The sequence below is a fragment of the Dermacentor albipictus genome, unplaced genomic scaffold (genome assembly GCF_038994185.2).
Source record: "Dermacentor albipictus isolate Rhodes 1998 colony unplaced genomic scaffold, USDA_Dalb.pri_finalv2 scaffold_12, whole genome shotgun sequence".
Taxonomy (NCBI): Eukaryota; Metazoa; Arthropoda; class Arachnida; order Ixodida; family Ixodidae; genus Dermacentor; species Dermacentor albipictus.
In genome coordinates this window covers 8,768,902-8,784,120 of record NW_027225566.1, presented here as the reverse complement: position 1 = coordinate 8,784,120, position 15,219 = coordinate 8,768,902, and the positions used below count along the sequence as shown (strand labels likewise).

At 44.5% G+C, this 15,219-nt stretch overlaps 1 protein-coding gene across 6 annotated transcripts in view; it reads right to left on the bottom strand.

The window, feature by feature from the left end:
* AspRS-m (aspartyl-tRNA synthetase, mitochondrial) overlaps positions 1-14,715 on the bottom strand; it is a 319,354-nt gene extending 304,639 nt beyond the window's left edge. For 2 of the 6 annotated variants that reach the window (XM_070528489.1, XM_070528490.1), the window contains exons 1-3: positions 14,551-14,715; positions 14,135-14,215; positions 6,739-6,947 (exon numbers count right to left, since the gene is read on the bottom strand). In XM_070528489.1, coding sequence (XP_070384590.1) covers positions 6,739-6,947; positions 14,135-14,215; positions 14,551-14,662 — 402 coding nt within the window. In that variant the 5' untranslated portion in view covers positions 14,663-14,715. The remainder of the gene's footprint in view (positions 1-6,738; positions 6,948-14,134; positions 14,216-14,550) is intronic. The other 4 variants (XM_070528486.1, XM_070528485.1, XM_070528487.1 and 1 more) reach the window with 4 other exon arrangements.
* Positions 14,716-15,219: the final 504 nt, after the last annotated feature.

Sequence of the window (15,219 nt, the reverse complement as noted above, 5' to 3'; positions counted from 1 at the left end):
GCATTTAAAAGGAAAGTTATCATGTGCACGGAGACAGACGGAAATCGGGCCGCATCACAGGCGTTCGGAGTTCCCGAAACTTGCATGCGGGACTGGCGCAAACTGATGGAGAATATTTTCACCAGCAAAGCAACAAGGAAAGGTTTCAGTGGACCGAAGCAGGGATGCTTCACCAAAATAGAAGACCTGCTCGCGGAATACGTGCAAGAGCAGCGAGCGGCACAACTGCCTGTGACGACTGATCTGCTCAAAGTACGGGAAAGTGAGCAGGTGCCGGCTATCAAATTTTATGAAAAGAAAAGGCTTTTCTCTTCAAAGGCAGACAGGGATATGCCAAAAATTGCCCGAAGAATGGGAAGAGAAATTGCACAGTTTTCAGCATTATGTTCTAAAGTTGCACTGTACAAACAGCTACCACTTCGGACAGATTGGAAATGCCAATCAGACGCCGCTCTACTCTGACATGCCTGCCACCACAATCGTTGAAAAGAAGGCGCCGAAGCAAGTGTGCGTTTTATCTTTGAGCCACGAAAAAGCTAGAATCATCGCAATGCTTTGTTGCACTGCAGATGGGTAAGAGCTGCCCCCGTATTTTATCTTCAGACGGAAGACGCTTCTGAAAGGTATCGTGTTTCCGAGTGGCGTGATTGGGCGTGCAAATGGAAAAGGTTGGATGACCACGGACTTGGTCGCTGACTGGATTGATAATGTTTGGTGGAAGAGACCCGGTGGCAGTTTGGGTCTGCGTGGGATGCTTGTGCTCGATGAGTTCAGGTGCCACATTGACCAGCGCATCAAGGCCAAGCTGGATGCATGCAACACCAACCTTGTCGTGATACTCCGCAGCATGACATTGCAGCTCCAGCCGCTCTACGTTTGTTTGAACAAGCCAGTGAAAGATAGAATTCGGGCGCTCTACACCGAATGGCTTGTCAGTGGCTGCCACGAATTCACGCCTACCAATAAGATGAAGCGTGCCTCGCTGCAGGATTTTGCTGGATGGGTGAAAGATGCATGGTGCACGACCCCGTCTGCCATTGTCAACATGGCCTTTAAAAAGTGCGGGATTTCAAATGCCATGGACGGCACCAAGGATGAAATGCTTTGGTCTGTTGGTAGCGATAAGTCGTCCGATAGCGACGACGAGTGATATCTATTGCCCCACGCAACTCGTACTGGTGCAGTGAGAATCTTGGTGGCAAGGTATGCTGCTTCCATTTGTGTTTTCATTCACCGCAGATTTAGTGTATTGGGAATAAATCTTGTTTTTTTTTTTTCTAAATGAGAGAAAATAGTATCTCTATATGAAAGGATGAGGTGCCCAATATTGTACTCTTATTTTTTGTCATGGAAAGCGGGTGCACTTACAATAGAGGGCACATTAGAATCGAGGAAATATGGTAGTAGACGGCTGTACGAAGTAAGGATAGCAGTTTTATCACCCGTATAAACTTGTAAACATGCACTTACTAAATAAATTAACAAGCATGGTGCCACACGCGCACAAGCAAAGATGAACACATCTCACTCGATGACCATGGAAACTTGGTGTCAAAACGTTGAAGTGAACAAGCGTGGCAGTAGCAGTAAGCAAATTTACCTTCGTGCTGCCTCTCGCTTCAACGTGAACTACTGTATTTACTCGCATAATGATCGCACTTTTTTGTCAGAAAAATTGACGCAAAGTCAGGCGTGCGATCATTACGCAGGTTAAATTTCCTGCGAAAAGAAAAAAAAAATTTCGTCCTGCGTTTGCTGCGAGACACCAAAACAAAAATTGTGGCCGGCGGAGCAAGCTGAACACGCCGAACACGATTTTTTCTTCTTCTCGTGAGTACATTACGTGCATTGAAACAGTTTCTTCCGTATCAGTAATGAATAATAACGCTAATATCGGCAAGTTCGCGGCAATAACATAGCCATGTCCACTTTGAGGGGACAGAAACAGATGGGCATGCTCAGCTGCCAGTGACAGAAATACATGGACGGCATTCTGTGGAAACTGTGGCATCTGTCTTCACTACCATCCTAATACAGTACGTTTCCGCTAAGGGTGGGTGAATATCTTAGCTGTGTTACAAGCGTCGGCGTATGAATAGGGTACACTTAACGTATCACTGTAAACGTGGCTACCATTGTTGCCGCTCGCGATTTGTTGCGTGCCCACAAGTGCAGATGAGAAGAATCGAAAGGCACCTTTTTTGTTGTTGTTGACAACCATTATAAAGCCTACACATAATAAAGGCAAGTTTGGTTGCAGCTTTTTTTTAGCCATGGACGTGCGGAAAGTGATGAAAGTAATGAAATGAGGCATCTATTAAGAATGTTTGGTGCGTGCAGACCACTTGGTTTGTCTTGAAGAGTCGTTCGCGTAGCATTCGACAGATGGCAAGCGTGATCAATATCAGCTAGACTTGGCCCACGACATATCGATACGAAGTTCGGGGTGCGATCATTCCACGGGAAATAAAAAAAATCGAATTTTGACGACAAAATTCAGGGGTGCGATCATTATTCGAGCAAATACGACGCCAAAAATGCAGCATACACGAAGCTATGGGCCTTCGGCACACCTGGACTCTGTACCCATCGCAGATGGCTTTCAAGGTAGCGGCCGCGCCATACGCAGAAACTGCTGCAGTAAAACGTCCCCCCCTCCCCTCCCCTGATGCCTTGCGCACAACGAATGACAGCGCGCTTCCTCCCTTGCACATGTGAGATTGAGCCACCATCGTCAGCTCCCCTTCGCACGCTTTCACTCACACATACAACATACGGCACGCGGCGACGATGTTATCGCCCTCGGACTTTTATATGGAGCATCACACAGCGACGACGACAACGGAAATGCACCTGGAGTGTCCGTACAATTGCTATCGCAATAAAATGGGCAAGCGTCTAATATGTGTTGCACCATGGCAGCTGGTTCTTAATTCTTAAATCGAGCTTTGCCACAATAAGCCCGCATTATGCGTTAAGTATGCACACTGCAAAGCTGGTTTTGGTTTCATATTTGATTGCACCACGAGGCAATTTTCGACCCTAACTTTTTTTTCGAGAAAATTCTGAGCGTCAGAATTAGATAAATACCATAATCAGATATTGGTTAGTTGGTTTGACATGATTTTTGCAAAGGGGAGCGGAGAAACGATGCGTATTTCCTGTCCAGGTCTCCTTTTCTCCGCAACACTTCTGCGCTCCCTTTTGTAAAAGAAATGCTCCACTGAAAGCGAAATAGGCCTGCGAAGCCCAGGGCACTGCTTCTCAAGACATCAGTGGTGACGTTAGAGAAAGCACACACAACAACCATAAGTGGTTATCAGTGACATCTTGAGACGACAGTGTGTCTAAAAGTGTGCCAATGAATTCTAAATGTTCTTATCTACAAGCATGGCTCTGCTTAAAGGGACACTAAAGGCAAACATCAGGTCAACGTGGACTATTGAAATACCATTACAGAAATTCTGCAGAGCTTGTTTCACACCAAGACTTGTCTTGGTATTCTTGATTATCACTCCGCCTTGACGTAAATTAGATGGCAGCATCATCACCCTACAGCAGTGGTCACTAAGCTTCATTGACATGCCACAGCAAATCTTGAGAACGGTAATGCTTTCATCAGTCAAGGGGTGGCGATGTGCTGAACACAGTGGAGTGGAGGAAGAGATTCAAATCGAGGAACGTTTGAGAATACCGGGGTCAGTTCCAGAGAAATGTGCGACTAAACAGGCCACATTTCTCAAGCGCAACTCAAACAGCCTGCCATAAGCAGGCGGTGCAACGCTACATTTCTCATCGTCGCCCTTAAGTGCCATCAGTCAGTAAAACGGTGCCCGAGAGCTGACAACGGTTGTTTGTGTAAAATGCGCAAGTGCAGCCAGAAACTGAGCCAAGGCAGAGCCAACAGCACTCAAAGACATCAGAGACATCAGATGGATCCTGCTGCTTGCAGAAATTTTGCTTCTCACCCAAAAGTCCACGTGATTGTGTAACAATGTGGCAGCAATCAGTCACCTGCTTCAACCTCCATTTGCTCTTGCTCTCTGCCATGACAGCAAGAAATACAGCAGAACCTCGTTTATACTTTCAGAATAAAAACTTGAAGAAAAAACACACTGAGCAGGACAAAGTGCAATCTGAAGTCTCTAATAAGTTTGGCAGACTCAACTGTAGTTGACATCTGCGTAATGCAAACCATTGCACCAATCGCTGCAGCACGAGACACCAACGCGCACCGAACTGGTGGGGCCCGAGCGGCACGAGATGCACTTTGTAGTTCTTGCAGCTTCAGCAAAGTTACATTTGTATCCCTCGAATTCAGTCTTGGTCAAGAGCTTCTTCAAGCAGGGAATTTCGGCAGGAAGTTTTGGCGTGCCCATAAGGCACAAATCACTGCAGCACAAGACGAGACACCAACGTGTGTGGAGCTAGTAGGGCCTGAGTGTCCCGGGACGCGCACTGCCGTTTTCCTATTGCGTAACGATAAAGATGACGACAGGAAATCGAAATGAAAACGAGATGGTGGGGCAACACTGGAATAAAATGCACCTCTGATGCCACCAGAGCAAAACATGACACTCATTTCGCACTGCCTGCAGCAAGAAACAGTGGCACATTTGGGTTATTGGAAAGCACGCAGTACACTTCCAATGGCACTATGCCCCACACGCTGTGAGGCAGATAGGTGAAAATGCTTATTGCAGCAAAGTTAGCTGCGATACCTGTGAATGCGGTGTGCAATGACCTGAGAGGAGATTTGCAGGTAACGGAATAGGAAACTGAGTGTGCACCGGCGCTTTCACACGAGATGGGCAGGCGAGAAGGATTACGGGGAAGCTGCTACAGTGGGCAGCTACTGTTTTCAATCACATGTGCCTTGCACGTTTTCTTGTTTACATGGCATCTAGCACCCGAAAAATATATCATACGATCACAGTTTGGCTATGTACTGAATGGCGATTCTAAAAGATTGTATTTTCCGAGAACGTATGGACAAGTAACAAGGTTCTATTGTAAATGGTAAAATAATTCTCTTTATCGCATCCAACACTAAGGACAAAGTATGTTGGTGATGTTTTGTCGTTATTATTGAGATCAGCTAGTTGTTTCGATGCCGTAAGGCCTGAGACACCCCCAAGAGCTGTGAAAGTGTTTTGATTTCTAGCTACCAGATGGCGCTATAGCATTTAATGGTAGCGATAAAGAACAAATTTTTATTGACGATGATGGCATAACTAAACTAAGCGTAGCAATCTCGGGTTAGAACATTGGTCTCGCAACAAGTCTGCAATTTTTTTATGGGCATACAATTGTATTATTTGGACTACAATGAAAATTTGTCTACTTTTTTTTCACAATGTTGCACCTATGTGGTTGCCCCACATCGCAATGTGACAGACTATCTGTTACGTCACTTGAATATCACATGCATGTGGTTACCTCATGTGGTTGCTTCGTGAGCCAACAAAACAAGCACAGGACCACACGATACCGAAATCACTAAATGTGAGCGTGTGTGGTGGTGTAGTGGAGTTAAAACTAAACCTTTTGACCATCCGGGTCATTGTCAAGGGTAATATCAATGAATCTTTTTTTCTATGAATCTAATAAAGTGGAGGAATTGCATTTTCTTCCGTATGATAATGCAATGATCTTTTTATTACGAGGAGTTGAGTACTAGTGACAGTTATAATGAGGTGTTACATCATCCAGCTTGTACTACTAGAATGTCCTGATAGAGTCTCAAATTATGTGCTAGATTTACCTCCACTTCTCGCTTACTAAAGCTCTGCTCTCAATAATATTGACACCTTAGACATTCTCGAGCATTATTCTTTCACGTTAGCATGGCTTAATATTTGCCTTTAGTGTCTCTTTAATGGAAAGATATAGCAATAGCAGCGCACTACGGAGGTCATGCTGCTGCTGAAACTCTTACAGCAGATAAGTGTAATCCAATTTCTCAAGGTAGCAAGTGCAATGCTGACTTCTCACAATGTTGGCACCAACACTGCTGTTCCCATGTTGCAGTCATGAACTAAAAGCAACAGGTTGGTGAATAAAAATCATCCTCTTAAGGGCACAGATGCCAATTTTTCAAATTGTTTCATAGAGAAATAGCATAACTTTAAAACAAGCCATTTGGCTTATGTGACCACACTGCCCAGCAGAACAAGTTTTGCCAAAATCAAAATCTGTGCACATTGACCAAACACAGGAAAATCATGGTGCGAAATATAAATTTGCTGCTATGAAGCCCGCATGCTTGAACTGTGCAAAGCATGCACCAAGCCATGGGCATGACAGTGCATGAATGATGCTGTCTGTTATTCACTTTCAGGGACGCAGTACTGCTTTCACGGCATCTTAAGTGACGAGCACCAGATGCACTAACGCCTACCGGCGACAGCATTCTTGGAACAGTGCATAGGAATGCAGTCACCCATAGGCGCTAGTACTGCTAATGTTAGTAATGTGAGGTCTCGCAATGAGAAGAGTAGCCCACAGTCGGTATAACTTGCTGCCACCATTGGTAAGTGAAGCAGACCAGGGCTCCTGATTAGGCCTTAGTGCAATTGGGTGCATGGACTACAGCTGTCGACTTATTGGGTGAGAGGGTTGTCCAACAATGTGCACAAGTGTATCTGATTGCACATTGTGTGCCAAGTTACACGTAGGTAGAACAGATATGCTGTGCATTCCTGCAAGCCATGAGCGAGTTACCAAGATGCCTCTTACCCCTTCGTCTGGCAGTAAAACCTGGGTAATACCATAGGCATCCCTGAGGAGCAAGAACCGGTCCATGCGCTTGAAGGCCAGCCATCCACACAGCGTCACCTTCAGGCCGACGTGCTCTGGCCGCAGCTCACCACACGTGTGAGTCCGCCACGAGAACGTGTTCCTCAGGGAAGCAGAAGCAGCTGTCTGGGCTTCTGCCAACCTGCTTGCTGAGTGTAAAGACAAAGACAGTGTTCACATCATTGAGCAAGAGCCGAGCGTTTGCAGTTTTTCATGTCTATGAAAAAATGAGCAAATAAAAATTTAACAATTTTTTTTTTCATGCACGAGGCTTTACAGACAATGTGGAAACAAGATTTTAAATGATCTGTCACAATGATAGCACTAATAACCACTGTGTGATTCTACACACATTTATAATTTCATTAAATGAATGCTAGAAATGAAATAGAGATGCTATCGGGCTGATACACTAGGCTGAAAAATGGTTACAAGTATAAAATCTACAGGCCAAACATTCCAGCTCTGAATTTGGCGCCAAAACTGCATCACCTTTACATTTGTGTGGTATCACAGATTTTGAGGTATTTTCTTTTATTTTGGCCATTTTGGCACTAAAAAGGTTCTTGTAACCTGTTAAGCTGAGCATTTTATTATTTTAGAATGCACTGTACACTTTCGTCGGAAATAAACAATTAACCAAGCCCGTGTAGCCACTATCAAAATTCATGATGTCAAAGAGAGAGAGAGTGAGAAACTCAGGGTGGTGTCACCACCCACCTTTTGCTGTGTGCATCCTTTCTCGTTTACCAGGACTTCCTCAAAGGTTGCCGTTCTGTTGCCATATGTGTGATTTGCTAGTACAATTTAACCAAGTATTTCTCCTTAGCGGAGCTCAGCTGTATTCATAAAGTATGCTTCTGCATGATCATGACAGTAGGTCTGGTTAGCCAGAATACATACAAAACTGAAATACAGATGGCAACTACACCCAGAAATTCCTCAACCAGTTTGCCATAGTTAGCTGTTTATTGGCAAAGAAGTCCTACACTGCAATCTAAAATAATGAAATGCTTAGCCTAGTAGGACGCGGGAACCTCTTCCACACCAAACGGGCTCAAGTAGGAGATAATGTTTTCAAATCCATGACGTTACGAAACATACAGATGCTGAAGTTGGTATTTAATTCTTCCACTAGTAATTATCATTATTCAGCTGAATAAATGAAATATGCAGTTTTTTAATGCAGTTTTCATGTGCCTACATGAAATGCACTTGTCCAAGCTGGCTAATCTTCCTAGTCTTTCGACAGTATACCACAGCACTTCATACTTATGTTTCCATTTTCCCAATCTCTAAAAGAAGTATTCTTAAAAATAAAACTGCCACTTAAACATTTTTGAACACGCAAGAAAATGTTCCTAATCAACTAATCAACAGCCAATGCTGCTGTAACATGTGAGCAGAACATTATTCCGCTGCATGAAGCAGGGAACCTAAAATATAATGTCGTAGATTGCTTGCTCTATCCTGCTGCTTTCCAAAACCCTCCCCCTTTTCCCACCTTAGGCTACATCAGCAATAATGTTACATGAAGCACAACCGCCCACAGAGACCTGCCACTGGGGAAATGTTCATAAGCACGACTTCATGAGCAAAAACTCTGCATGCACCCTTGCAGATCTAAGAAGTGGAGATAAGTGGCTAACTCCTTCCGCCAAGCCTGTTATTGCTCCTTTGTGGCACTCGGGCATTTTTGTCCAACATCTGCCTTCAAAGGTTACCGACACATCATGGAAAGAATAAATGAAAGGAGCAATAGGCAGGGCATTCTTAATGGCACTGCACCAGCTGAGAGGAGCCAATGTATTGACAGGGAATTGGGAAAGTAATCATTGCACTTCTTATACCTTCGTTTATTTGATGTCAGAAATTTTTGCATGGATGAGACCCTTGAAAGGCATCTGACTCGTACTAACCTGTCGCACTACTCACCAACGTGGACTTTAGCCTATTATCCACTGAAAAATGCCTTTCTTTCAAGCTTTTCATGACTGTTAGAAAAAAATGATTGTCTCACAGTGCAAGACCAGGCAAATAAGGCAGGAAGAGTTCAAAGTCGCAGGCATTGATTGCTAGCATGGCACAGCCCATTGTTGACAGGCCACATTACCTGGAGGAAAATGATGCCAAGATCAAGCTTTTTTAGGATGCTCCTCCACAATGCTGGCTTTCAACTTTTCCAAGAGGCTGAAGTAGTATTTGACATTCAGTGTCTGGCCTTTCTGGATGTAGTCAACTGTCATTCTTGGGCATCGCCATAAACAGATGCTACAACTTTTCTCACAGATTCTTGCACTTAAAACATTTTTGAAGGTGGACGGCTGACCTGTTTTCACTGTTTTGACTATTGTGTAGTTTCTGGGTCAAAATCCTGCACTTAGAATAGCTACTTCTTCGCGGTTACATAATTCCCTGCGAAGTCCTGCAGTCTTCACATATATCAAATGGCTGTTAAATGTGTCAACAGGTACTAAATTAAAGCATGATTAGCAGCACGGTCATCACTGCTGGAGCTGCTCACCTTCACAAGCATTTCGAGCAGACATAATGCATTTCATGGATTGTTATAATGACCTTGTTGACAAAAAAATTTGCAATTCTATGATGACTCCTTCATATTTAGAACCAAACTTTCCCTCCAACCCTTGTATCTATGTAAAGTTCAATTCCTTCAGAGTCAAAGTCTGGAAGCAAAACAGAGTCTCGTAATTCATTTAGTCTTCATCTAACTTAGAAATGCAACCAGAAACAAGCAATATTGCAGAACATTGCTGTTTTCTCAAGCAACTTCTGGAAACAACTGGGCACACAGGGGCAAACAAATTTATGCGTCTGCCAAATGCACTCTCTGCAACCTAAAGATGTGAAATATTCTTGCATGCAAAACATGATGAGAAACAGTTTGCACACAACACACAACAAAAAGCTGTTAGCTGCTGCTAGTCATGCTTGTGCACAAATCATGCATGAAGCATTTCAAGCTCACAAACCATGAATTTTTAGTTAATGCATAAGCAACTGCTCCTATTACAGCATTACCTGCTAGTGGACACCATTTGTCGAAAAATGGTGCTTCGCGCAAATTTTTGTCAGCAGTATAAACCACATTAAATGCTTTCTGTCAACCTGTAACTAGAGATGTGTGAATAGGCATTCTTGAGACTGAATCGAATAGTGCCCGAAGCAAATCAAATCGTTATACCATTTTGTGTAACAAAAAGCCATCTTCAGAATTAATCTAAAATGATGTTCACGTCCAACTATTCATTAAGTTGGCAAATTTCTGTTATTACACCATGTTATGAAGCACTGTTTATGAAAAGCACAAATGGAGCATTAGGAAGTTTCTTTGCATGAACAAGGCTCTCCAAAGAGTGAAAAGAATTGCTGTATAGCCTGTAAACTATGGCTATCTAAGCAACATAGCCCACTCTATTACCACGTTCTCATGTCTTGTCTATGTTACGCCAGCGGGGCTGAAAATGTACCGTACTTCAACTCCAGTTTGATATTTAATTGAGTGCAATTGACATTTTGAAATATTCGAAATGTATTCTAAAAATATTCGCATTTACAAATATTGACTATTGCATTCGAAGGCCGAATCAAATAGGAGACAGTTCGATTCGTTATTCGAATGTTTCGAATATTCACACGCCCCTACTTGTAAGAGTCTGAACGTTTTTCAGTTATGCTCTTAGCATCAATACAGTGCTCTTTTGTATAAAACTAATGCTGATCGTGCAGCAGTCTGCTTGCAAATAGCTCCTTAGGCAAGCTCGCCGCTGACTACCAATGATTTTGCTGCATCATGAGAAAGCTGTGCTTGGCTGTTCAATAAGGCGAAAACAAATGACATTCGAAATTATCATGTCAGAAAGACTGAGGAAGCCGTAAAAAATTGATGCAGCCTGAAATCAGTGAGAAGGAAACTTGACATAGGACAAACCAAGATGTATGCACTGAGAGATAAGCAGGGTAACATCATCAGCAATCTCAAAGGTATAATAAATGCAGCGGAAGAATTCTATACTGACCTGTACAGTATAGAATGGAGTTCTGAGTCCCAGAGGACTCGGGAGAACTCCATTCTAGAGAACACAAACTCCTCCTATACTATAGATGAGGTCAGAAAGGCCTTGCAAGACATGAAATGGGGAAAAGCGGCAGGAGAAGCTGGAATAACAGTCGATATAATCAAAGATGGAGGGGACATAATGCTTGAAAACTGGCGGCTTTCTATATGACATGTCTATCAACTGCAAAGGTCTCAGAAAACTGGAAGAATGCAAACATTATACTAATGCAAAAAAAAAGGGAGGCATAAAAGAACTGAAAAATTATAGGCCTATTAGCTTACTCCCAGTATTATATAAAATATTTACCAAAATAATCTCCAACAGGATAAAGGCAACACTGGACTTTAGTCAAACAACGGAACAGGCGGGCTTTAGGAAGGGATTCTGTACAATGGATAACATCCATGTCATTAATCAGGTGATCGAGAAATCTGCTGAGTACATTTAGCCTCTCTATATGGCTTTCATAGATTACAAAATAAGCATTTGATTCAGTAGAGATATCAGCAGTCATAGAGGCATTGCGTAATCAAGGAGTACAGACCGCTTACGTAAATACCTTGGAAAATATCTACAGAGATTCCACAGCCACCCTAATTCTACAAGAGTAGGAAGATACCCATAAAGAAAGGAGTCAGACAAGGAGACACAATCTCTACATTGCTGCTCACTGCGTGCTTGGGAGAAATATTCAAGCTATTAAACTGGGAAGGTTTAGGAGTAAGGACAGACGGCGAATACCTCAACAACCTTTGGTTTGCCGATGACATTGTTCTATTCAGCAGTACTGCAGACGAGTTACAACAAATGATTGAAGACCTTAACGGAGAGAGTGTAAGAGTGGGGCTGAAAATTATTATGCAGAAGACAAAGATAATTATGAATAACCGGGCAAGGGAACAAGAATGCAGTATCGCCAGTCAGCCTCTAGAGTCTGTGAAGGAGTATGTTTACCTAGGTCGACTAATCACAGGGAACCCTGACCATGAGAAGGAAATTCACAGAAGAATAAAAATGGGTTGGATCGCATATGGCAAACATCGTGAGCTCCTCACTGGGAGCTTACCGTAATCATTGAAAAGGAAGAGAAGAAGTATTTTAATGACTGGAAAATGTAGAGAGGTCGGCTGGATTATGGAGCACCTGGCCTGCTACTTTACGTAAGGGAATGGGAAGAGGGGAAGAAAAAGGGTCACAATGGGGGATGATAATGGGAGGAACGAGATGAAGGACACATTACACAACTGGTATCACAGGCATGAGTCCAGGCCCGTGTCACCTAGGAAACGTGAAAGAGCACGCATCGTCTCTGTCGTCTGCCAACTCTGTGGCCATGCGCCTAGTAAGAGGTCCTCCGACAGTGGTCTATTGTGTAAATGTCTCAAGGTATCTGCCATTGTCAGTCTTTCGCGTGCATACTCAGGGCACACCACGAGCACATGTTCTATAGTCTCTACAGCGCCACACACTGAACAGTCCGGTGAGTCTGTCCGTCCAATAATGTGCAAATATTTGCGCGTGAAGGCAACACCTAATCGTAGTCTGTGTAGCAGGCATGTATGAGGGCCTGGAATTCCACGCAGAATATGAAGTTTCATATCGGGATCCAGCCTTTTAAGGCGGATGTGACGAGCGGCTGGCTGGGCCCAGTATCTTCTCGTCGCACTCCTCATTCTGACAGGAGGAATGTGATGTCCGGTCTGGAGAATGGCACTACAGTTCGCAGGCCACTGCTGAGGGCGCGCCTTGCTGCAGCATCGGCCATCTCATTACCGTTGAGCCCACAGTGTCCCGGGATCCATTGGAACACTATGCGGTGGTGTTTTTCTTGAGTGCATGAAAGTAGCTCGGTGATCTGCAGTGCCAGAACCTGATATGCGGTGTGGCGCAGGAAGCATCCCAAAATTTGCAGCGCGGGTTTTGAGTCCGTGAAAATGCACCACTCTTGAGGTCTTTCCCCGCAGATGTGGCGAATTGCTTCCCGAATAGCCACAAGCTCTGCAGCGGTTGATGTAGAATTATGGTCTAGTATGAAACCTCGAGTCATCTGCTAGGCTGGTATCACCACAGCTGCTGTTGATGCCTTAGGTGACGTGGAGCCGTCTGTGTAAACATGAACATATGTCTGGTATTCTGACCAGATGTACGCGAGAGCAAGTTGTTGTAGTCCACTGACAGAAACCAATGATTTCTTTAGCATGCCGGGGACATGTACGCATACGGAAGGTTGAACCATCACCCACAGTGGTTTGACGGGGTGCTATGGAAGGGCATAGCCTGATGTTATGTGGGGTAGATGGCAGCGGAGTGCACTTGTGAAACTGCTGTCCAGTCGCTCATGTAGAACCGACGTCAATGGATGGCAATTGTGTGTCAGTAAGAGTAAATACACACGAAGTGGTTCGTGGGACAGGTATATCGATAATGGGCATACATGGGCTTCCTCAATTGTGGCTTTGTTGGAGGCACGCCGTGGCAACCCGAGGCATATTTTGAGTGCCTGCGCTTGAACGCTCTCCAATGTCCGTAAGCAGGAAATGCTCAAGTTTGAGAGTACAGGAAGGCTGTATCGAATGTAGCCTACGAAAAGAGACTGATAAAGTCTTAGTAATGAGCCTTCAGTGGGGCATACAATCAGTGCATTTTACCGTTGCTGACATATGGGGGAGAGACTTGGTAACTGACAAAGAAGCTTGAGAACAAGTTAAGGACTGCGCAAAGAGCGATGGAACGAAGAATGCTAGGCATAACTTTAGGAAACAGAGAGCGGTTTGAATCAGAGAGCAAATGGGTATAGACGACATTCAAATTGACATGAAGAGAAAAAGATGGCACCAGGCAGGTCATGTAATGCGTAAAATGTGTAACCGTTGGACTATTAGGGTGACAGAATGGGTACCAAGAGAAGGGAAGCGCAGTAGGGGACGACATAAGACTAGGTGGTGCAACGAAATTAGGAAATTCGCGGATGCTAGTTGGAATCGGTTGGCGCAGGTCAGGGGTAATTGGAGATCGCGGGGAGAGGCCTTCGTACTGCAGTGGACATAAAATAGGCTGATGATGATATCTGCTAAATAAGTAGTGCCATACTCGACATTTTGCATGCTACCTATCAATGAGCCCCTCTCCAACTCTTTTTGGCACCTTATAAACACTGTCACACCTGATTCTCTCAGTCCCCACAGTGCCGTAAACTAGCGCACGATGAACCTTACATAAAGCAAGAAACGAACAGACTGCTCTCGGACTCGTACCATTCCGATTGCATGCCACTCTGCTTCTGGTTGCGGCCACGTTGCCACTGGTTGCCCGTGATGCTAAGTAGTGTGTGCGCGCTGAAACGAAAATGGGAGAAAACTGCACATATTTACTTGGCGCTCTGCGCACAAGTGAGCTAGCACACAAATAAAAACAAAATACGGCGACACAAAAAACGCCCATAGGCACGCATTTTCTGGTTCGAAAAAATTACGCGAGATGACATCGGATGGGATTAATGGTCGTCAATTGAAAGAAAGCACCACTGTAAATCGATAGTTCACGGTGCGTGAGCTTCCACAAACTTTAATTGTGCGGCCAATGCAGCAGGATCCGTGTAAACCTTAAACCACCTCGTTCAACATAGTGGCACGTCGGGTATTCGCCGAAGACTGGCCGTGCATGACAGTACCTGAACGTGTGCAATACACTGGCCTTGTAGCACACGCACGATGGGCACAAACTGTCCGGCATCTTCGCAACGCCAGCAGAAGCAGCGCAGAGTCTCGTACACCCTGGAGCATGGTACTCCACTAAAGCCAAGGCTACCCGCCTAGTGTAGCCTAGTGTAGAAAAGCCTAGTGCAGAAACCAGGCTCACATCAATCTGCGCTCGAAAAAGCGATCGCATAAAGCCTAGTGCAGAAACCAGGCGCACACCAATCTGCGCTCAAAAAAGCGCGCGCAAGCACGTAGCGAGCCGCGCCAATCCAATCCAGAAGCCAAAGAAGAACAAAGAAGAGGGGGGAAGTAATGTGTGACACTAAGTTCAGAACTACCGCGCAATGAAACAGCTCGTGTGGCAGCCGGTCACTGTGACGTTTGTCGAAAACTTCGCAGGGGGAGGAAAGCACGCATTATTAACGACACACTAACAAGCAGTATGGCTCGCGTTCATAAGCAATTAAAACCGCACAGAGACCAGAGCCGGCAACTCCAGCTGCTACAAACACACAGTATTAGCATATATCAGTGCCTACCATAGAATAAAGAACGTGCCTACTGGCACAGTATTAGAAAATGGTCAAGTGGAGAAACACAGCGCTTTACCGCTGAGGCACCGCGCATGGAAAAATTTTGCG